The 23,410-nt window shown below is 31.8% G+C and overlaps 2 protein-coding genes across 8 annotated transcripts in view; one reads left to right on the top strand and one right to left on the bottom strand.

The window, feature by feature from the left end:
- Positions 1-6,417, bottom strand: part of LOC134716332 (nuclear pore complex protein Nup153-like) — a 30,395-nt gene extending 23,978 nt beyond the window's left edge. For all 3 annotated transcript variants that reach the window (XM_063579256.1, XM_063579266.1, XM_063579274.1), the window contains exons 1-8: positions 6,203-6,417; positions 3,979-4,086; positions 3,178-3,448; positions 2,783-2,956; positions 2,400-2,512; positions 1,698-1,820; positions 607-738; positions 71-136 (exon numbers count right to left, since the gene is read on the bottom strand). In XM_063579256.1, coding sequence (XP_063435326.1) covers positions 71-136; positions 607-738; positions 1,698-1,820; positions 2,400-2,512; positions 2,783-2,956; positions 3,178-3,448; positions 3,979-4,086; positions 6,203-6,277 — 1,062 coding nt within the window. In that variant the 5' untranslated portion in view covers positions 6,278-6,417. The remainder of the gene's footprint in view (positions 1-70; positions 137-606; positions 739-1,697; positions 1,821-2,399; positions 2,513-2,782; positions 2,957-3,177; positions 3,449-3,978; positions 4,087-6,202) is intronic.
- A 5,465-nt stretch (positions 6,418-11,882) lies between these two features.
- The window catches only part of LOC134716281 (uncharacterized), a 98,378-nt gene continuing 86,850 nt past the window's right edge, over positions 11,883-23,410 (top strand). For 3 of the 5 annotated variants that reach the window (XM_063579243.1, XM_063579208.1, XM_063579199.1), the window contains exons 1-2: positions 14,947-15,064; positions 21,758-21,908. In XM_063579243.1, coding sequence (XP_063435313.1) covers positions 14,995-15,064; positions 21,758-21,908 — 221 coding nt within the window. In that variant the 5' untranslated portion in view covers positions 14,947-14,994. Of the gene's footprint in view, positions 12,025-14,644; positions 14,913-14,946; positions 15,065-21,757; positions 21,909-23,410 lie in introns of those variants that run through there. The other 2 variants (XM_063579225.1, XM_063579192.1) reach the window with 2 other exon arrangements.

Below are 23,410 nucleotides of genomic sequence, written 5' to 3'. Positions count from 1 at the left end.
TTTGCTAATATAGTACCCTTTCTTTCTTATATGAAAAATTTGGCAATAAGCTATTTCTGTTTACACTTACAGTAAAGGAAAATGATGAACTCAAGCTCTGCATTACTGTATCATCAACTGGTATTTTCCTTGCATCCTACCAAGTAGAATAAAACCATATATTTGTATTTCAATAAATTAAATTAAATATAAACATCAGTATGAAGAATACTATTACAATTTGGAAGAAAAATATAACCAATAGTATTTATATATAGATTATTTTTTACTTTATATTTAAAGAAATGACAATGTGAACTGATGCCTGTGTTTAGGAAAACAGACTTATAAGGTAAACAAGTGCAGACCTATGACATGATGACACATTGATGTTGATGGTTTAGAAATGTTCATTGAGGTTTGACAAAACAAATCATCATGCCAAAGTCAGTTTACTTTTTGAGCTGAATTCAAAAAAGACAAAGTTCTTTTAAAAATCAATTAGGCTTATTGAAAAAACATTCAAACCATTTTGTCAAAATCAGTTTATTGCTCAGTCTTAATACCATTTTTTATAGATTTAATTTTTTAATTTAACATAGAATGTCCCCCTTTAATAATACTCACTCCAAGAGGTGTTGTCATTTTTTCCAATGTTTCTAATATCTTTCTAGCTGTTCCACTAGTGGTAGCACTACCAGCAAATGAATTGTTCAATGGCTTGGCTTTCATTTTCTGGCGAACTGGAAATGGTGAGGACTTGAAAGAAAAGGATGAAAACATGATTTTTTTTGTAACTGTGCTGGATTCCCCTCTCAAAGCTATATCAATGATTTAATTTTTTCAGACTTTCAAAAAAACAAAAATCAAGACAAAGAAAGACGCACTCTTCTTTTTCAATCTCATGAAGTTCATGAACAATCAGCCAAACCTTTTACAGTCTATTCCAATTCAGAATTATGCTGGTACTCTATATATGTTGATAGACATCGATATAAGGCAAAAAAATATATATATGTCTGTTTCCTACTTCCAACGTAAATAAATCAGGGTCAGTAGGTTGGGATTTTTTTTTTGCATTCCCTGTCAGATTTGCATTCTGTTAAATGTCATGTTTGGTTAGAGTCCTGTACCCCAAAATGATTTAATCCCTTTAAAGAAGCTTTAATTGAATAATTCTCGCAGTGCTGACATTTTTTAAAACGTAGTTGTATCACATTTTTGCAGGGAGCAGCCATTTTGATTGTTTAGGCATAGTAAGATACGGATCGGGATTGGAAATGATTTTTTTCCAGAATTGAATAAAAAGATCTAGGGTTTGAGTTAGGGTCGGTCAGAAACAGGAAACAGACATATATTTTTTTTTGGCCTAATACATGTACTTTATTATTGCCAAGTTCAGTTCTGAATTGCCAGGTCAAGTTTTAGGGATTGCACATTTTTCTAAATTGCAATAGAAAATTTTGTAAAAAAATCCCTGTTGCCATATCATGAACATATTAAGAACCAAATCCTAGTTGAATTCCTTGCTGAATTTTGCAGTTTCATAAAAAAGTGATTAGAATATCTCACACTGGCCTTTAAAAATAAAGAAAAGTTAACAATGAACACCATGTGATGGCAATCATGAACAGACAAGCTTTTCAAGCTCAATAGATATCAGTCAGCAATACATGTTGCATTGCAGATTACAAATTATTACACCATTTAATACAAACCACATAAGGAGCAGTTGTGTTTAAACTTTGTCGTCTCTGTGATGAGGCTCCACCAAATGTTGTTCTTCCAGGATAAAATGCTGATTCATTCAACCTGTCATGTGACAAGGAAGAATTGTTCCCCTAAAAATGAAGGGAAAATATTAGAAAAAGACTTCCTTTTTATTATTATATGCTGATTGCAGACAAAAAGAAAAGGTTTTTCTAGAAGTAAATAATAATTATAGAATTCAAATAGGGCAAATATTCACTGAGTGACCGAAAGCATTAATTCACAAATGTGTGTAGCGCATCAATTAATTATCAGTGATGTTCAGTCAAGAGTTGAATATTTTTCGAAGTTGAATTCTTTTATTAGTTATTCTTTTTATTACATTGGAAAATGGCTTTTTTAAAAAGAAATTAATGTAAAACATGTAAGGAACTATAACTTTTTCAACACATTTACAATTTGTTTAGACCTGCTGTTGAAAATGTCTCGACAACGCTTATTGTTGTATGATGTCAGAGAATGAAATAACCATGTTTATTTCACATGTGAAATTACCGGTTTTTATTTAACTGGGAAATCAATGTAATTCATTGCAACCAATGTAATAATAGTTTTTAAATATCAAATTAAACATTTCAACACTCAATTTTTTTAACAGACAGAATCTTATTGGAATCAAGATATGAATCAATACATCAAGATCTACTTACAGGTGCTGGTGAACCAAACAAGGAAACATCAAAGCTAGGTTTTCCTATAAGTGCTGGCTTCTTTGGTCTCTTAGTATTGTACTGTGCTGTCCAAGTAAGAGACTTTCCTAATCCTGCAAAATATCAATTAATAAGCAAACTTAGTTTTATGCATCCCCATTTACACACTTGTGTCAATAAGCTGTTATAATTGAATAACGCCAGACTTGCTTTAAACTGAAGGCCAATTTCTTTCCGTGGAAGTCCTTTGAATCTTTTATACTTGTCAATGTAAGATCCATCTTAGCTTTAATGATTTACGCTGTTAATTAAATATTTGCATATTCCCTCACATGTTACAATACTATATACATTGATATATGAATAGTATACTATAAACATACTGTTAGGTAGCTTGTCACTGGAATCCACAAGTTTGTCCTTAATGCTGTCGATATCACTTTCATTTAATTCTAAGGTAACTCTATCTTTCAATACTGTACTGGGTGGGTGTGGAATCATGGAGGAACAACCACTGGTAGACTTAGAGTGATCACTCCTGTCTGACATGTTGTCATCTGAAAATATACCTTTCTGTTTATTTGTATTTATTTGTTTAAAAGATTGTTCAGTCATTTATCAGAACTTCTGAACCCGAAAGATTATTTGATCGCCTACAACTTACTTAAACCAAGTTCAACCAATTATCAATTGTTTTTCAACTCACATTAAATCCCTTTTAATTTAAAGAAATGTATAAATTGCTTAAAGTTAAACAAAATTGTCTAGTCTGACATACCATTGTCCACATGATGATAGTGATGTTCATACATTTTCTCTGGTATCAAAGGAAGTTGTGATGATGTAAATCCTGCCTGCAGAGGGAACTGTTCAGGTTTAAAACTTTGACTAACTTCTCCTGACCTGGTATGGGCTATGAATGTAGATTGTGGAGGAGCCATGAGTTGGCTAGGTAAACCATTCCTTTTTTCTAGTGAGACAAAAACTGGAGCAGGCCTTTTATCATTTTGTGGTTTAATTCTCCCATGAATAGGCGAGGGTGCAGGAACCTACAAGAAATAGTACAAAGGCATTATTGAAATGTATTTTTGTGTGGAATAACATGGCAGCTAAATTGTCAACATGAAAAATATCAATGTTGTAGTTAAGTATAACAGCTGGTATTACCCTGCTACTACGAAAAATTTAAATTGGACACTGATCCCATGTACATGTATATACTTAATGTTTCAAGGATATAAACGTATATACTTAGTGTTTCAAGGATATAAACACTTAACTTTTATAAAAATCATTTGCAACTGTCTTTCGATCGAGCTCCTGTCTGATCACTTATTTCTTTAATAACATTATATGTACCTTTGTCAGCATGCAATTAATTCAACAAATTGCTAAAATGCATTCTTTTACTCACATTGTACACTTATTTGTCTGCAGAAGACATCAGACAAGTTTCATGACCATATGTATATCCACAAACTACACGAGTCTACAATAATGTGGCATATTATAAAATTATGAGAATTTAATTAAGACCATGCATGATCTTGCTGCGTCTTTCTGTCAAATATTTGTTTACCTCAGACTCTATGTCCTCCTTTTCAGTAGTTTCATCTGATTTCTTATTGCTGACAAAACTGGACAACCAAGATGGGGTAATCAGGTCTTTCACCTTTCCCAATAGAGACTACAATAGAACAAGCATTTGTTTTGTCAATTTTAATTTCTTACTTATAGTATTTAAAATAAAATAACTCAAAGTTAAAATAATTAAAAAGATGCATTCCACATGAGTTAAATAATGAAAACAAAGGCAATATTGATTAACAAGCCTATATATAATGACAAATCTATAGCTAAACCTCAATATAGTGACAAAGAACGGGTTTCGCTGTAGGTGTGAAATATAAGTGACAGGTGCAAAGTACACTAGTAATAGCTACATTAACAAGATTAATGGCTATGGATTAGTAACTCAATCTTCCTTGATCTAATGTATAATTTTGATCATCACAATATTGAATAAAAAATATGAATTGAACTAACTTAATGGTTAAACTGTCAAATTTACATAATATAAATAGTTTCTTATTTTAAATATTTACATGTATAGTAATGTCAGATGTAAAAAAAAATCTACGAAATTTGGGTTTCAGTTGCACAAGGATAACCAAAAACAAAGTAAGGGCTGTAACAATACCTCTTACTATATGATTCTTAGACAAATACCTCATCAATTCCTGACCTTGAATTAACATTATAGCAATCTACCTTTGTTTTTTAAAGTAAACTTGTTGTTTCTGTCTCCAAATTGAAATGCACAGAATAAAATAAACACACATATGAAATAAATGTTTGAATTATAAGGACTGATGAGTAGTTTCTGATAATGTAGTGATGCCAATTTTTAGTATATGAATGACAAAAATTGGCCCATCTAAACATACAATTGAGTGATACTTCCATAATTTTTTATTTTTTTTGTTTTAAAGCTATATGAATAAATAATGTTTATATTGTTTTGGTAGATTCTCTTTTATCTGTTTTGAAAATAATATGTTATACATGTATCCTCGAGTACTGTAGAAAATGTCCAAGTATACTGTAGTTTAAAAAAAAGAAGGAATTTTCTATGAAATATACATACATATCTTTATTTTTGTCAAATAATAAAGAGAAGTTAAAATTTGTACTCACACTCAACCAATTTTTTTATTTTGTTTTGCAAAGAGAAGAAATTTGTATTCACATTATACTAAATTTTTTTTATCATGTTTTGCAACTTCAGCAGCATGCCAAATGATACGGTCATGTAAAATATAACATTTAATAATTCAATATAATTTATATAGTAAAAATCCTTTGTTTATATTTTGTCGAAATTGTCATTATGAACATGATGAATTGTCAGAGTTAATTTATTAACAGACCCAAATTGTCTTAATAGTCCGTTTCACTCTTAAGATTTCAGATTTTTTATAATTTTAAGATATTGAATTTTACAAAAATGTTCTCCATTACAAATCATATGTATTGATAATACTTGTCTCCAAGCTGATTTGTTACTCTTCAGCAAGGCTACCAGGGCAATTTCTACTTGTTTACTTTTGAGATCAACAAAGTATAGTGTTACAGGATGGGTAATGGTTTGTTTTAAAGTACATCATACATGTATGTAAGGTAAGGGTTAGTGTAGAGCAACCCTATACATCTTATTGCTTTTTGGCCATTACTGAACATCACACAGGTTCCTGTAAAATATTTACATCATAATACAAAATGTTTTACGCCACAATGGAAAAGTCATCGTTGTACGACTTCAAAAGTTCAAGTAGAACAGATTACTTGAACAGATTTTCTGATCAGTTGGGAATAGCGATAAGGTGAATTGTATGTATATGGGGTTTTTTAACCCCTGAAGAATAAGACAGAGTTCCCTCCCTTGGTTTATTTAAATTCTACCTACACTGACTGCTGGACATATATCAACTGTTCTTTGTGTTGGAAATGTAATGGACTTAGAAGTGTTCAGATCATTTAAGAAGTTTGAGGAAAAATTAACAATGAAATGCCCAAATCAAATCGGTTAAAAAATGTGTCAGATCAGTTACACAATTTTACTTTATAATCAAGTGTCCGGATAGGACCGACAATGAAAACTTCTTATGCTCTAACATTTTAAATAATTTAAGAATCTCGAAATCGGTTGGAATCTTTCATCCGTCATTATCTGATAAAATTTGAAAATGAAACTGCGACCAATTTTGTGATTTTTTATTTTTTGTGTACCACTTGTTACTTACTTTTCTACGTTCATACGGTTTGTTAGAACCATGTTGGCGTCTACTTTTAATCTTTCCACCAGCTTCCTCTGACATTTTTAGATGTCTTCAGAAAGAAAGTGTATTATAGTAAGTAATGTATAGATTTAATTTGAATGAAACACCATGCCACTTTCCAGACAGAATAAGATGGCGGCAATTGACATAATCTTCTGATTGGTTAAATATGTCATGTGGTCACAATAGAGTTGAAGGTCAAAATAAAGAACAAGAACTCTTTCTGGCGCGAAAGATAAATATGGCACAAAATCGGTGAACCCATGGTAATTTTCAGCTTGACGCCAAAGCATAATTTGCAGTGGCCACAACAAGCATAATATATTTCAAATGATAATTTCAATTCAAATCTAACTCATAAACAAGGATTTTTTTTATACAAAAATCATTGGTATAAACGATAATTATTTATAGTTCTTCCTGTTTCAAAATGGAATTTCTCAATCTGTTATATTATAATCAATGGAACTTAGGGTAGTATAAGTTAAACATCGCATTTTGTATAGTGCTGCCCCAGATATTAGTTTTTCTCTATCACGCTTTTCAGAGGCGGGGATAAATAACTAAAATAAAACATGACACAAGATCTTTTACCGGGAGGGGGCTCAGGGGTACGTGCCCATACCCCCAACTTGAAGTCCAGGTCACAAAAATAAAATAATGTCAAACATATCTTTTATATTTACTAAATCTGCATATCTAGATTGGAAATCAATCACAGCTTGATTTGACCTCTTAACTTGCCGTTGATTAACCCAATCTTCAAAATGCATGTCAAGTTTTATGACACCGCAAGTTTTCGGTGGGTATGTATATAATTATTGACACCTATGTGTAATGTCTCTTTTCAAAAGCTTTCATGTAATCTACATGTACATGTTCATTGGAATAGTACGAAATTTTATTGGGTTTTAATAAAGTATTACAAATTAAGATTGATATAAACAGGTTAACTCATCTGATCAGTACTATCCGAGACATTTACCACAGGCGCTTGGGTCTATGATACATTTTTTTTTTTTTTTTTTTTTTATTAAAATTTTCAATTTTCTATATTTATAATACATATCTATCACTTCTGTGCATGTCTCACCTAGTTTCGAGTGATTTAAACGACCCAGAGAAAATACCTTAGTATGGATAGTAAAATTTGGTATTTTCTCTGGGTCGTTTAAATCACTCGAAACTAGGTGAGACATGCGCAGAAGTGATAGATATGTATTATTAATAAAGAAAATTGAAAATTTTAATAAAAAAAAAAAAAAAAAAAAAAATGTATCATAGACCCAAGCGCCTGTGACATTTACTTTATTATATGTAACATAAAATTGAGAATGGAAATGGGAAATGTGTTTAAGAGACAACAACCCGACAATAGAGCAGACAACAGCAGAAAGTCACCAACAGGTCTTCAATGCAGCGAGAAATTCCCACACCCGGAAGCGTCCTTCAGCTGGCCCGTAAACAAATATATATATACTAGTTCAGTGATAATGAACGCTTATAACGGAAAGCAGCAAAGACGTACTGGCGTCCAGAATATGAACCAGCATATACAATAAATTAAATTATGTAAATATGATAAATCTGTTCGGCTAAAGATGTCAAACGATGTATCTGGTACTATATGTATATAAAGAAATTACCAACTGAAGTCTGTGGTTTTTTTGGCAAAAATACATGTTTTTGTAGGTACAGATACATGCAAAGATGTTTAGTGTCAAGAATGCTGGTAAAATATATCTTCATAGCAAAATATTCACTTTGCCATTTCTTGTGAATGTTTGTGTTTCGAAACTGTGTGACTTTCTTTAAAAAAAAAACGAATTGGCATTGTTCTATGTATATAATAATCAATAAAATGCTATAATTACGTTTTTATTAGACCTTCTCAATAACATAATATACATTTATTTATTAGTCCAAGCATACAGTAAACTAATCATGATATGATTTTCATTTCTTGTTTCAATTATCATTCATGAGGCTATGAATGGCTCACCATTTATCAGGATATGAATTGGGTTTACAGAAAGTAGTATAACGCGAGGGAAAAGTCAGATTGTATATAATTATAGGAGCGGGACCGAAAAACTTAACAGAATCAAAAGATTATGAAATATTTAGAATAAATCGATTGATCGTTGCTCGATGCCAAGTACCCGCCACTTGTATTTTTATACATCTCAAAATAAATATCTAAGTTTGGTTTAATGGTGGCCCTATTCCCCACCTCCGACATTAAGGTTCTGTACCCGCCCCTGGCTTTTAGCCAACAAAGAAAGCATACCAGACATGCAATAAGACAAAGAGTAGAACACAAATGAAATACCATAACTCATTCTATCATGTCTAAAGAAGTGGTAAATACGGAAAGGATGTTATATATTTGTATTGACACTTATTTCGTCTGAACAAATAGCCTTCAAGTTCTTCAGTATCAATATTCTATTACATCCACCTTATAAAAAAAACTGTTTTTGTGATGTTCCTCTAGCACCATCTTACTGCTTTTATATTTCACAACTCGTTCGATATGCCCGTGTCTGTTGTGACGTTTTTGATTTTAACGAACGTAATCTATGTGGTTTTTTTTACATAAATAAGGCCGTTAATTTTCTCGTTTGAATTGTCTGCTTTAGTAATTGTTGAAGAACGTACAGTGACCTATAGTTGTTATGTATGCCATATCGTTAGGTCTCTTGTGGAGAGATTTCTCATTGGCTATCATACCACATCTTCTTTTTGAAGCTCTCATCACTCCCGTTTTCTGATATGCTTGTTTTTTTAAGTTAGGCCGTTCTTTATACTTCCTGGCATTGTTCTCTCTCTCTATTCTGCCAATCCCATCCATACCCTCCTATAATAAAAAGCTTAGTTGGCTAATGGGTTCTAGGGTGCTGCACACGACGCAGGGGGTATTGTCACGAATTTTAAAGAAGCATGGGTTACGTTTAAATAATAACTTTGAAAGAAAAAGTATGCTTAGTAGACTATCGCTGAACATTTGCAGATCTAACATTGGTGAGTCAAACTTCAGTTGAAGTAATTTGTGTGTTATTAGCCATGCATATATATAACCCTATAGGATAATATTTGTCGTAGAGTTGTCCCATGCTTCTACTTAAAATATGAAAACATATTTATGTGACTGAATGGTAAGTATTATCACCTTTACGACAGACGGAAAAAAAACGGTCGGTTAGCTAAGCCCCCATCTACATGCCATCATGTACACCATATATTGTGCTACACGTGGCCCTAGACGAAGCCGACACGGAAATTTATTGAGAACATTAACGTTAATTGTAATAGCATGGTCTAAGGAGTTGGACATACAGCAGTGGTATATATAATACTGCATGGTTATAATTTCAAACCTCGCCAAGAGATATGTCTTAATATTGTATGTGTGGTTATTGTTATTAACACAATCTAATTAAAAATAAATCTCTCACTCGCTCATTAATTTTAATTATATTGTATTAAAGTCGGCAAAAAGCTGTACAGAGCTTATGTTTGTAGTATTTCATGTAACCCGACTTAAAATTTTCTTATCATATCTTATCTTATTCTTTTTGTGTCTGCTCCAAATCAAGATTTTGTGCCTGTGATCCTGAGGTTGTTGTTTTCTGCTATATATCATATTTGTGTCTTGTTCATTATTTTGTATACGTATCTGGACTAAGTCTGGTCGTTTGAATTGTTTTAATTACATTCGACATTTTAGGGCCTTTTATAACGTACAATGCGATGTTTTGGTTTGCTCATTGCTGAAGGCCTTACGGTGACCCATAGTTGTTAATTTGTGTGTCATATGGTCTCTGGTTTAGATCTGTTTTCTGTAAAGAGACGTGTTATTTATTTTTCTGAGACAACTGCTTTTGGCCGTCCACAAGAACTTGTGGTCATCCGATGTTCAGTACTTCAGTACTTTGATTTTGAGTTAATTGATTTCAAATAAGTGACAAAAGACGAAGGGGGTATAACACATGTATGAATGTCGGTGTAAAAATTCACAGTTTTTCTAAACGCTGGTATATTTACAGCTTGATATTTAAAGAGTTGTCTAGCAATACAATATATATTATTTCCTGAAATCTGATGATGATAATCAAGCCTATTGCCTAACATAATTTCAGACAATAAGTGAACTTCGACATGTTCGATCATCTTCCAAAGACATGTTCATTCATTTTTTGATAAAAATATTTTAACAAGAATGTGTCCCCAGTACACGGACACAGGCACTTGTCTCAGAAAAAAATATTCCTATATACCTTATTATAATTGTTATAATAAGGTATATAGGAATATTTTTTTCTGAGACAAGTGCCTGTGTACACGGATACCCCATCTGCACTGTCACTTTCTATGTTCAGTGGACCGTGAAATTGGGGTAAAACTCCAATTTGGCATTAAAATTAGAAAGATCAAAAACTTTAACCTGAAGCGGGACAGACAGACAGAACCAACGAACGAACGGACACACAGACCAGAAAACATAATGCACATAAATGGGACAAAAAAAAAAATATATGACATAACTTGAACCAACGACAACCATTTGATTTACAGGCTGAAGACATGGCACCGATACATAATGAATCATTATGTTGCGGAACTAAAGATGGTTTACTGAATGGACACTCCCCAGCATAAATAAAGAGACAGTGGTGTAACAGCACAACACAAGAAAATTTTAATCAAGATACAATCCAGATAAACTTGTCATTAAACAAACATTTTCTGAAAGGTTATCCAATACTGTAATTAGATCTTTTGAATACTGCGTTTTCCGGTATGAATATTATTTTATTTTCAATAAATCAACCGCTAAATAAAAAACACTAAAAAACACCATATTTTGGCATTGCACAAGGGTATGTTTTTTCTGACGTCTTTCATCTAAATCTATTTAGAGATGTTGGATTTCAGTCTTAGATAGATAATCTATTACAGGAATTTTAAGAGTATGAGACAACTCGCCATGATTTGTTAACATAGTAATTATTGGCTTGAACTAGCTTTCAGGAACTGCAAGAAATCTTGTCGGTTTAAACCTATTTTTTCTGATTCAGTTTGGATTAAGAATTAAATTTGTGTTACAATACCATGTACTAGTAGATGTGTTTTAAAGAATAGAACATTATCAATCGGAACTGTAATATGCCAGAGTAAAGCATAAAAGAAATATTTAGAAAATAAACATACATTAGTAAACACAGATGATAATCATGATTATAGATTGGAACATGTTTGTCCGTTTCTTAAAATAAACTGTCAAAGTACCCTCACGTCAGACTCAGAGGCACAAGAAAAATATATATTGCGTCATAGATGAAAAGTCAGTGCTCGTTTTAATACGTCATTCAATTTTGGGTAAAACTAAGGACAGAAGGGGTAGAATATCCTGTGATGTCTTTGAATACAGTTTTATAGTCCTAGACCATTCTTTAATCTATTACATTTGTTAGTGAGATGTCCTTTGAACAGAAAAACAAGACCCAGCAAGTCAGTCAACGATGGCTTTTACCAGATACGGCAGTGTATATGTTGGAAGGTAAAACAAGTTTCGGTTTGGAGGTGTTTGCTGAGATCTCAAGGGAGGTAACTGATAAATTGATGGATCACGTGATGCTTCCATAGGAACGACGTAACGCTGGGATGACGTTGTGCAACAAAGCTGTTCTTTTTCTTTGACATGCCTAATTCTGGAGGTATCCGATTACAAAATTCCCGCAAAATATATTTACCAAGAAAGGTTTACAATGCATTTGAGAACGGTGAGGCTCCCATCTATTTCAAATACAAATGTTTTGTCGTCGGAAAACTCACTAATCTAAAATATAAAACAAAATTTCCCGAATTATGAGGGCTATGAGCTTCTTGCCTTTGCCTGCAAAAGACGATTAGGAAGACTGACGTAGACACTAGTCTGAAGAGACTTTTACAAAAGGGTTTATAATGATCTGTGCGTGTCACTTGGTTTTTAAATCCTAGATTACTAAATAAATCCTTGCATGTTTCAATGTATACCTAAACTGGGTAAAGCCAGTATATCAAATTATAACAACTGATCAAAAGTCCTATAGACAATTTAAAATATATAGATTCGTTATTCGGTCTCAACATTTCATTCATTTGAGGGGTTAGAAACTATGCAAAGGTTACTGGGACACATTTATAACTTTGGATGGTTATAGCTAGACTTCGCCAGTTCAGAAATTGAAGCCACAAACTTGGTTTAACTTTAGGTCACTGAGCATCAAAAGAGTAAAATTGTTCATGTTTTGTAAGTTAATTTTGGTTTATTTTAGTTTGGTTTTTGTAACCATGATGTACTAGTTGTAAACCCTTTCCGTTAACGTTATTTTGAATACAAATCGGAACAAATACTATTTATCACGCACATAAAAAATAGTTTATAGTTGTCTCCCTTACAACAGCCAAAAAAAAATTCAGTGGACATCATATTGAAGAGAAAATACCTATAATATATTATGTCTTAACTTTATGATAGTACAGGGGAAATTGTTCATTTGTAGTATGCACGGGTCGTAACTAAACTCTTTTAAAAGTAGGGCAAAATATATTTCGGTGAGGAGTCTAGGAGTCGTCCAAGGCCCCCAAAGCAGCCTGCGTGTAAAATTGCAAATACTTGCATTCTGAACGTTCCCCGGACCCTTTCTTAATCTGAAACGCAAGTTTTATTCTTCTTTTTTTCGACAATATTCTACATTTCGACAGTATTAAAGCAAGATATATACTTGTACTAGTAGATTCATTGTAAGACTTTTAGTTTTAGGGACGACATCAAAAGACCCAATGTCAGTTGGAAAACATTGAAACCGTATATCCACATTTCATAGAAAGCTCTTTTTTATGCAATCATTTAGTCATGAAATAAAATTATGCAGTATCCTGTCACAATTATTAAAAAAGTGATTGACACTGAGGAAGGTGTACGTATACCTACACAATTACGTTATTGAAGCATTTCCCCGTTATTTTGACTGTGTTTGTTTGCAATTATGGTATCTTGGCTTTCGATACCATCATTCAATCCTTAGAGATAAAATTCACCCTTAAAATAAATAGAAATCAAATACAAGTATTAAGAGAGTTCTTATGTCATGATTACGGATGCCATGGATTTTGGAGCGGACCACCACCGAGAAACACAAGGTACAATGAACCTTTTGGAATGGATCGGTACAAAAAGTAGCTAGACTTTCTACAAACATTGAATCTTCAATGATTTTAAAAACTAGAAATCCAAGGAATATTTTTGTAAATTCATTGACAAGTGATTCAATCTGAAAAATTGCGAAGCACATGGAGATTATGATAAACGAACTTAAAGAGAGAGAGAGAGCTGAAAATTAGAGTATGGAAATATTTTTGAGTGTAATATTTATCCAGAGCACAATAGAACCAGGAATAATGAAAGACTTAGTGACCTTCAATGTGCGTGTTGTTAAACTGTTAATCAATTGACAATAATACACTTAGATTAGTTACAGTTTGCGAACTTTCCGTTTCTTTAAAAAAAAATTTATTAAAATTTGATTAATAACATATAAAGTTTTTGAAATAGATGAAAAAATTATTACGTTAATCCGTCTGTAATACGAGCACGACACTCAACACATTGACTACTTTTTGTTCTGATTAGTTTTTAATTTATTTTAATTCTATTTTATTTTACCGCAACCTATCGTTTGTTTGATTGGAAATATATTAAAGTAATATGCATTGAATGACAACGACAAATTTAAATTTTACATATTATTTGATTCAATTCTTAATTTTAGATTTGAATTTTTAATGAGTTAACTATTAAAGGGGTTTATTATAGTCGGTTTCTTATTCAAATCAAGAAAGTTATTTCAGTATAATGAAGCTTTGTTGCGCTTCATGGAAGAAAAGGTAAATCCACGAGTTCTATTAATGGAGAGAAGATAATTTTCAATATCGTTAAAAACACATGAACCTGGATTATTGGAATGCCAGTGTATATATGAACCCCACGTTTGGTATCATTTAGCAGGCGACCGCTTTTATTCATCTCGAGTTGTACACCTTACATGGCTTTGTGTGCAAATGACAGTTTATTTGAACAAATTGATATGTAAAATGAAACGATCATTTATATTAAACAACTGATACTAATCTTTTGTTAAGTGGATTTATTTATTTGATGTTTTACATGTATTTAAAGTGCCAACATTCAAAGCTAATGTTAACCCAGGATGTGCTATATGAATGTATGCTTTGAGCTACACGTCCAACCCAACACGTGCGAGGTTAGCGAATCTTCAAAATGAATTCAACTGCAAGAAGAGCCATAATGCACCGTTAATGGATGTGGAATTTTGGATTTCATAATTTCATCAGTTTTGTTATTGTTTTTAGATGATGAGTGATGTTTTAAAATCATTGACTAGGTCAACTACCGATATAACGTTCACTAGAGGGTTAACATTTGAAAGATCATCGGTTGTTGCACCAGTTGTGAAATTAAAATATGATGTTCCAAAGTCTCCACCAAATAATAACATTCGTTACAAGAGGAAAGTTGTCTTGTCAATTCCGGTTGAACAAAAGATTTCTCACAGACACAGTTTGAGATTGTTAAGGTCGAGTACATTTATGCATCAAGACAATTTGGGTAAGTCGTGTTATAGTGATGTCGAGGCCGAATACATGTTTTAGCAGTTTTGAGCTTGATGTGACCCAACCGACGAAAAAGAATGAACGTGCAGAAGAATTTCAAAATGTCACGAAAGTTTAAAGAAGAAATACACAAGCTTTTGTCATTACGTAAAATTTGTTTTGTATTTGTAATGGATTTTTATTTGTCACCGTCAGTACATGACATAGTATTATCATATTATACCAAAAGGGACTTGTATGTAAGGTGTATTCGATTAGGTATAAGTGTTGGAAACGATAGGTATAACCATTTAAATTTTCACAGAGGGTTCTGGGAAAAAGGGAAGGACTACACATTTTCAGATACTCCGTTAGTTAGATAATCAGTGGCGGTTATAGAAAATTTCTTTAAAAATGGGAGTGAACTTATTGTCATAAGAGAGGCCCACTCCAATCCCCAATAATTATCAACTAAATTTCCCCCTCAAAAGTTGGGAGGAGGCAGGGTCCTCTGTCCCCTTAAATCCACATCTTCCAATATATTAAGGACTGCTTTATTTTAGTGATTTATAGAACTTTTTGTGGTAGTAAATTTTGGTAAATTAACCGTTTCCCAATGTACTCAAGGTTACCAGAACAAACATTCTACCTTCCTTCCCTATTATTTTTTTTATTATGGAAAGAAGTACCAGACACGCTTTAATTGTGTTTGGCCTAAGCCTGTTGTCAGTAAAACATGACTTTAATAAACATGTAAATAACAATGAACCACACCATGTATGTATACAGATACAGAGACATACAATACAAGTGTATACAACATATTTGTTCTTATTATTTGTTGACAATGTCTTGATTTCTTTTAGATTGAATGTTTGTTGGTTGTTTAACATCCAGTGGCAAATATTTCATTCATATTCAGGATGTATTATTTTAGATAATAAAGAAAAGATCATTCTAATAATCAAAATTGAGCATGTAACAGTAAATGATTTACAAAAGTAGAAATTATTTTTTAGAGGGGGTGGGATGGCAGGGGACTCCAGCCCCCCTTTCGTAAAAAAAATAAGTTGATTACATAAAGACTGATGCATGTCTGGAGCCTGCCAGTTCCCCTCTTATGAAAATTTCTGGAACTGCAACTGTTTTTTTGTCTGTCAATTTGATGTAAAAGTGTTACCTATACAGTAGACCTTGGTAGAGTACATTTACAAATAAAAGAGTGAACAAATTCTGTGAAGAATTGATTTGATAATGTGGTGTACAGATGCTAGTAAGAAAACCTTTAAGCTTTTTTTCCCCACCAAACTATGAAACATGGTTTCTACTCTTGATAATCTTTCTGGGTCTACTTTAAGATTTTCTTCACAAATGATAATCACAATTATGGTAGGCCACCTGGTTAATTAAAGTAGTATTTATAATGCAATTGACATTAAATCAGACGTCTTCATTAATATTAGGCAAAAATTAAAGAGTACAGATTTGTAATTATTTGATAAAGATATTTCTAAGTCCTATAAGTCTGTTAACTAATAGTAATACACTAAATTGTTATTTTTTGTTCATTCATTGATTCTCTCTGTTTGTTAAACTTAATATCGTTACATCAGCTTGTAAAGAAAAACGATTAGCCTTTTTAGAAGTTAATATATGCCATATTAATATTCTTAAACAGTCATTAGTTCCTACGTGGATCCAGAAAATTTTCATCCAGTTTAAAATTACAAAAACTGAAATAAGTTTAAAGTAAATTGGATTAACCTTCTATCTAGATACGGCTTTATCAGAGTGCTTGAGAAAACTTTCAATACATGTAACCTTAATAATGGAGACTATATTTGTATTAACAGTTTTTGATGATAACCTATAGATACAGTGTATTTACTGTTGGTGAAATGTTACCAGATTATGTAAACACAGTTTGTACTGCAAACACACAGAATGTTGGCACAGTATAGGTCTGTCTTTAAAAAAACAATATATTTTGATACTATGTATTCAAATGTCTTTGAGATCTTAGGATTTCTAAGGCTTCAAATATTGTCCAAAAAGGTGTTTTAGTATTTTTAAACACACAACAAGTCTCAGTTTGTGATAGACATTGGTTAGATCTGATAAGTACAGAGATGGATTTAGAAGGGGCTAATTGCTTGGGCCCTTCCTTTTGGAGCTACATTTGATCTTGATTCAGACATTATACCTGTTCCACACTAAACATTGCCTAGTTTGGACCCCTTTGATCAACTGTAATCTTTCACAAAATTTTCTCCTCTGAACCAAGAACCAATCTTGGCCATTGTGAATCATGATTAGGGTATTTATTTAAAAAAAAATGTGTCTGATGAACCTGATCCTGCCATTTACCCACATGGCCAACATGGCTAAAAATAGAATTAAGGGGTAAAATGAAGGTTTTGGCTCATATCTTTGAAACTAAAGCAAAAGAATAATAGTTGCATTATATTATGCATCAATTATAGACAAAAATATCAGGTGAGTGACACAGGCACCTTGGAGCCTATAGTTTTTCAAAATCTCATGAAGAAGTTTGGGATGAACTAATTTATTCCTCAGATATGCATGTTACAGTTCGAAATCCATTAACATAACTGCTTTTGTCAAATAACCTATAAGGTTACCCACATCGATATCAAATTCATGAAAAAATATGTTGCATTTGACCTTTGATTTATGTTCTTACAACTATTTGTTTGCCTTTACCCTTTCATATTTACACTTTCATGACTTTGTGATGCCTCTCACTTTCCTGAAAAAAGTAAGGCCTTTTGATACCCCATCCTTCACTCTTGCCAGCGATGAGGCTTTTTTTTACACCCCCTCTTCACCCTTATAATGATGCCTTTGACACCCCCCCCATTTTACCCTTTGAAATTGCTTATTGACCACTCCCCTTCTATGATATATTTCATCAAAATGAATATTAAAAAAAATCTCCAGGAGAAAAGGGTTACTAATAGTTTTTGATGGCAGATAGTGAAAATTTAGCATCATGTTATAACTTAATAACTTGCATTCTTGTTTATTATTTTTGTAGGCAGATTAAGAGAGGGGGCCAGGGTGGTCAGGCTTCTCTTTTTCCTTTTGTGGAAAAAATTTGGATGATTATACACTGAACTGAAGCATAACTGGAATGGGACTCCCTTATGAAAATTCATGGATATGCTGCTGTAAAACTTTTAATTGCAATCCAGTATAATCTTACGGAGAAATATTTAAACAAGTTATATTGGTCTGTTAGTGAAACTCTTTAACCATTGTCAGAACAAAAGTCACATTTCAGTATGAATTATGTATATGGCTTTCATACATAACCAGCAGTCTCATGGCATTTCAATACAAGATATTTGAATGAGCTTTAAAATCAGAATAAGCCATTTGATATTGTGACATTATGACATGGAGTTTTAAATATCGAACTGCATTAATTAACTAATTAATCCGTTAAGGTCACTGTAGTTCAGATTATGGTTTAATATTGATTATATGATATTATATCACTAGTATAATGTTTACATGCTAAAAATTATTGTGAAAAGTTATTACATATTTTAAGTCGTATTTACTCATAAATAAAGAATAATTTAGAAAGAGATTGATGTCTCGTACAACACTTAATAAGAACAATATTTATATATATGAAAAATTATGAATACATATTTTTAATCTGAAATATAAACTAGTAGAAATTTTTATTCAACAAATGAACTCATACATTAAGGTTCAAACTCAATGAATTTTTTCTTTAAGGTTGAAAATTGGAAAGAATTAAGATAAAGGTTGTATATCCTCATCTCATCGGTTTTCGTTATATCAAGAATGCATTATGACATCACAATTTTTATTGAAAAAGCATGCATAGTCAAATTCATATAATGATCTGACCATAATTTTCACAAGACAACAATCTCTTGAAAAATTGGAAAGTGTCAAGTTTAAAAACAAATTCACCCCTGAAACGACTGGTCCCGTTAGAGCCTAACTAGAGCACAATCCTCCTTGAGGTATCTAGTTTAAAAAAAAAAGATGTCCAATGAACCTACCAGCAGCCCAATGGGAAATGATAGAACATGGGAGTAAAACTTAGTTTTGCACAATACCTTAAAAACCTTTGCAGGTAGAGAAAATATGACCATGTAGAAATGTTCAAAATAGCAAGATCTTAGTACCTTAAAATCTACCAGGAGTTATTGCAAAATCTTTTTCATTTCTTTCAATTTTGATTATTTTCTATAAAACTATAATAAATTAAGGACGTATAACTAACAATATACGTCCTTGAATTAATGAAGGGAAATAAGAATGGCAAAAAATAATAAACGTATATATATATTTTAACAGCGTCAAAGTTGTCAGTTTACACCTTTAAGAAAAATTGGTCTTGAAAGACTAATTTCTCAAATATGGAGTAGGATCTTCTTTATTTAGGCTTTAAAGCGCACCCAAAATAACCCCCAGATTTGGTGGGGTTCATATTGCTTTATAGAATTGGGGTTTTCTATGTTATGTTTCTGGAACTGATGTTTGTTTGTCTTTTTATTTTTCTATTGTTTCCGGTTATCAACTTAAAAAGTATAACAATTAGAAATTTTTGATCAGCTGCATACTGTTAAACAAGCAAATTATTAAGCTAGTCTACAATTCGTTTTAATTGGATTATAAATTAATCTTGCTGGACAGGGTGTTAAATTTTTATATACAGGGGTTGGGTGGTTGGTTGTGTTCATTTGAATTTTTTTTAAGTGGGTGTTCAATAAAAAAAACCTCTATTGACCTTACTTTTACTTGAATGCCATTGGAACCTTTATTTGGGGGGGGGGGGGGGTCCTCTCAAAGGATATGACCATGTCAACATTTTTATTTTTTTTCTACAAGTTGATTGCCTTCTTTTACAGAGTACAAATAATTGATTGGAATGGATTGAAACTTTTTTCACTCATATCACAGAATTATTTTTGATTATTACCATGTGTAAATGTCACAAAAGACAGCAGGGGAGACAAAGCAAACTTCATTATGTATAATATTTTTACATTCAAAAGAAAAAGAGAAAACAGTTATATTTGTACAGGATGACATTTTTTTTAAATAAGATTTTTGTGATCAAAATTAGTGTCATATTGCAACAAATTTTGATTGTGCTAAGTTTCACAGGGATTTATACAATGTTCAAACATAAATGATTTAAACTTCTTTAATTGAACCTTATATTTTGAATAAAATAAGATAAACATCAGAGTTGTCATCAGTATGACAATGCTAGACGTTACAATTAGTTCCTTAACCAGTTATTTTGTTATTTATTATTAAAAATCTTAATGTACCCAGTAGTAACATTAGAATAGAAGCACTTGAAAGTCAAAATTTCTCTTAGGGGGCATTTTAATGTATAGTTTGAGATTTTCTTTAAGAAGGACACTTTAATTGAAAAAATAATTAAATAACTAAAAGTTAATCTTCCACACTTTTGTATCATTGGATTTTGAAGCTTTACATTTGGAAAATTTTAATGCATTTTACTATAATGGAATGAAATGTAAGATCATTTTATTAGACAGTTGAATTCATTATAGGTATTAGTTCAACTTGTTACCGTGTGTTAAACATTTATATTTTACTTAAAAATACATAATTTAGGAAAATTAAGCCTTGACACTGATTGTACATAGCAAAGATTGTATGATTTATTATTTTTCTCATTTTTGCTGGGAATACCATTTCATGTTATGGTCAAATCACCTTAGTCCCATACTAGGGACATTTGTGACCTATTGTCATCACTTGGAATTCATATATTCACCATCTCTTTTGGAAGCCAAAAGGGAAATAGAGTCAAACTTGGCAGAATATTATACATAATGTTGGTGACTGATTTGACAGAAAAATAGAGAATATCTTTGAATCTAATTTTCAAGTTTAAAAAAAAATCCGTTTAAATTGCATCTATGAGCAAAATGTGTTTAATTAGTCAATTTTGACTGATATCAATACTGGTTGCACACAGTTCTCATTGTAACACTATTGTTCTTGTTGGAAACTATATGACCAATTGTCATCAAACTTTTGAAGGAATGATATATATTTTTATGAAAGGTCCTCTACAAATGATTGTCAAAAGGGTTTGGAATGGATGAAAAGATGGTTGCTTCAGACATTCTTTGATTCTGATTAAACAATTAAAAAAAGATCTTTTTGTCTGAACTAAAATTACTTTCATTATTTGTCTTAATAATTTATCTATAGTCATCAAAAGCGTATAAACAGAGAGTTGAGGTTTGTCCCTAACAAGTGGCAGTTGTGTTCTGATCCACTCTGGATCTTCTGCTCAAAGAAGTTTTTCAACTCAGGATATAGATATAGGAAGATGGGGTATGAGTGCCAATGGGACAACTCTCCATCCAAGTCCAAATTTATTAAAGTAAACCATTATTAGTCAAAGAACAGTCTTCAACACGGAGCCTTGGTTCACACTGAACAGCAAGCTTTAAAGGGTCCCAAAAATGACTATTGTTAAACCATTCAAACAGGAAAACCAACAGTCTAATCTATATGAAAAAACAAGAAACGAGAAACACCTATGAACCACCTCAACAAACTACAACTACTGAAATCAGATTCCTGACTTAGGACAGGTGCAAACAATTACATCAGGTTTAAATGTTTTTCAAAATTATGTACCAACCTCCACCCTGATCTGAAACAATAGTAAGTGGAACAAACTCTGGTTTCCTCGAGCTCATCTGTGATAAAACAGAAAGGGGTTTAAACATCCATCAAAGAAAAATAAAAAAAAAACTTTAAATTATAATTGCACTTTCATATTTCATAACTATTTTTCAGATTGTACAGTAAATGCTGACAGTCAGAAGGTGACAGGAGTTGGGTTTGGTAGAAGTTATGATGGGGAACACAAGAGAAAGACAAAGTACACAGAGACGGACAGACATGTTAAAAGTGCCAGTGATGACAGCAAACATGGGAACAGAAGCAAGTAAGTCTTTACACATATATATAAAACAAATAGTTTCCTTTACTTTACAGTAAATGGATAAATGTCCTTGTGTTTACATTATCCCTATACTGCCTAAAATGTAACCTTAATTATAATATAAGTCTCGATGAAGAAGTGCCATGGTGTCAGGTCAGTATGCAGATTGTGGGTGCAACAATTCAATGATTCAATAGGTTTAAACAAGAGAGTGAAAAAGAACATATAAATTAATTGTTTAAACAATTTTCCGTAATTTCCACTGTAGACACAAAAAAGCCAAATTGTTCTCTCCAAAGCTAATACAAGATCATAAGCATGTATCTTGTTCAACTGTATTGTTGAGGACAAAGTTACATCCAGCAAAAATTGTACTTATGCATACATTGTCATAATTTTCATGGAAACATATTATTTAGATCATCTAGAATTCTCAATAAAGTCAGGCACATGTACATCACAAATTTTTATATAATCAAACATTTTGACTGTGAAAATAGCAAAATTTAATTGGATGATGTCTGCCAACAAAGTAAGGTCATTGATAAAAATGCAAGTTATTCACCTAAGAATAACTTAAACATATTTGAAAAGTAGCGACACCCAAATTTGGATTACAATTTGATGGTTACAAATATCCTTTTTTGGGAGGATTTTACTCAGAATGCATTTCTACTGTTGAATCTCTTAATTGATGGCAGCAACATTTCAAACATACTAGTAGAACAGACATTCCTTAGTTAAAACATCTAGTACAGATACCATTTTGCTGTTTTCCCAACATTCAGCATGTTTTGTATGTATTCCACAGACAGTTACTTCTCTGTAGAAGTCTGACTTACAGAGGTTTCATAAGGCTCAGATATTGTGTAGATATTGTTAGTAATGTTACATCCAGTTGTTTTTGGTTTTATAACAGCTCATTTTTCTTCAGATCAAAGGATGAAACAAGATATTTATAACGCTTATACTCAAACTTGTTCCTTTAATGGAAATTTTTCATACAGATTTAAGAAAGAGGATATATTGATTATGCTTTTCAATCTAAAAATGTTGATTTAACTGTTCAGTGTTTAGATTTAAAAGCAATATTCCTGTATATAAGTTATTAGGAAGGTGTTGTAGAATTGGAGACATGTTTGATTACCCATGAAATTATGAAGAGATTAATGTATTTTAGCGATTATTTTGATATATATATACAATGTTATAATATTAAGGTTAATATGAGTGAACGAATGAGTAAACATCACTATTATGGTAATACATTTTGTAATTGTGTCTAGTTTTTTCTTGAACATGACTTGAACATTGTTGGATTGGAAGTCTTTCTAATGTAACAGAGTTATTGGAATTTGAACACTTAAGAGAATGATTGATTCCATTTTATTGTTAAATATCAAAGGCTACTTTATGATAAAAAGCAGAACATTTGCATTATAGAATTGATTTGATAATCAAAATTGATTGCTTGTTGTTTGTTTAATGTCATTTTGATACATTTG

This window comes from Mytilus trossulus, chromosome 1 (genome assembly GCF_036588685.1).
Source record: "Mytilus trossulus isolate FHL-02 chromosome 1, PNRI_Mtr1.1.1.hap1, whole genome shotgun sequence".
Classification (NCBI taxonomy): domain Eukaryota; kingdom Metazoa; phylum Mollusca; class Bivalvia; order Mytilida; family Mytilidae; genus Mytilus; species Mytilus trossulus.
Note: the sequence above shows the minus strand (reverse complement) of the source record. Positions and strands in the feature narration are given on the sequence as shown.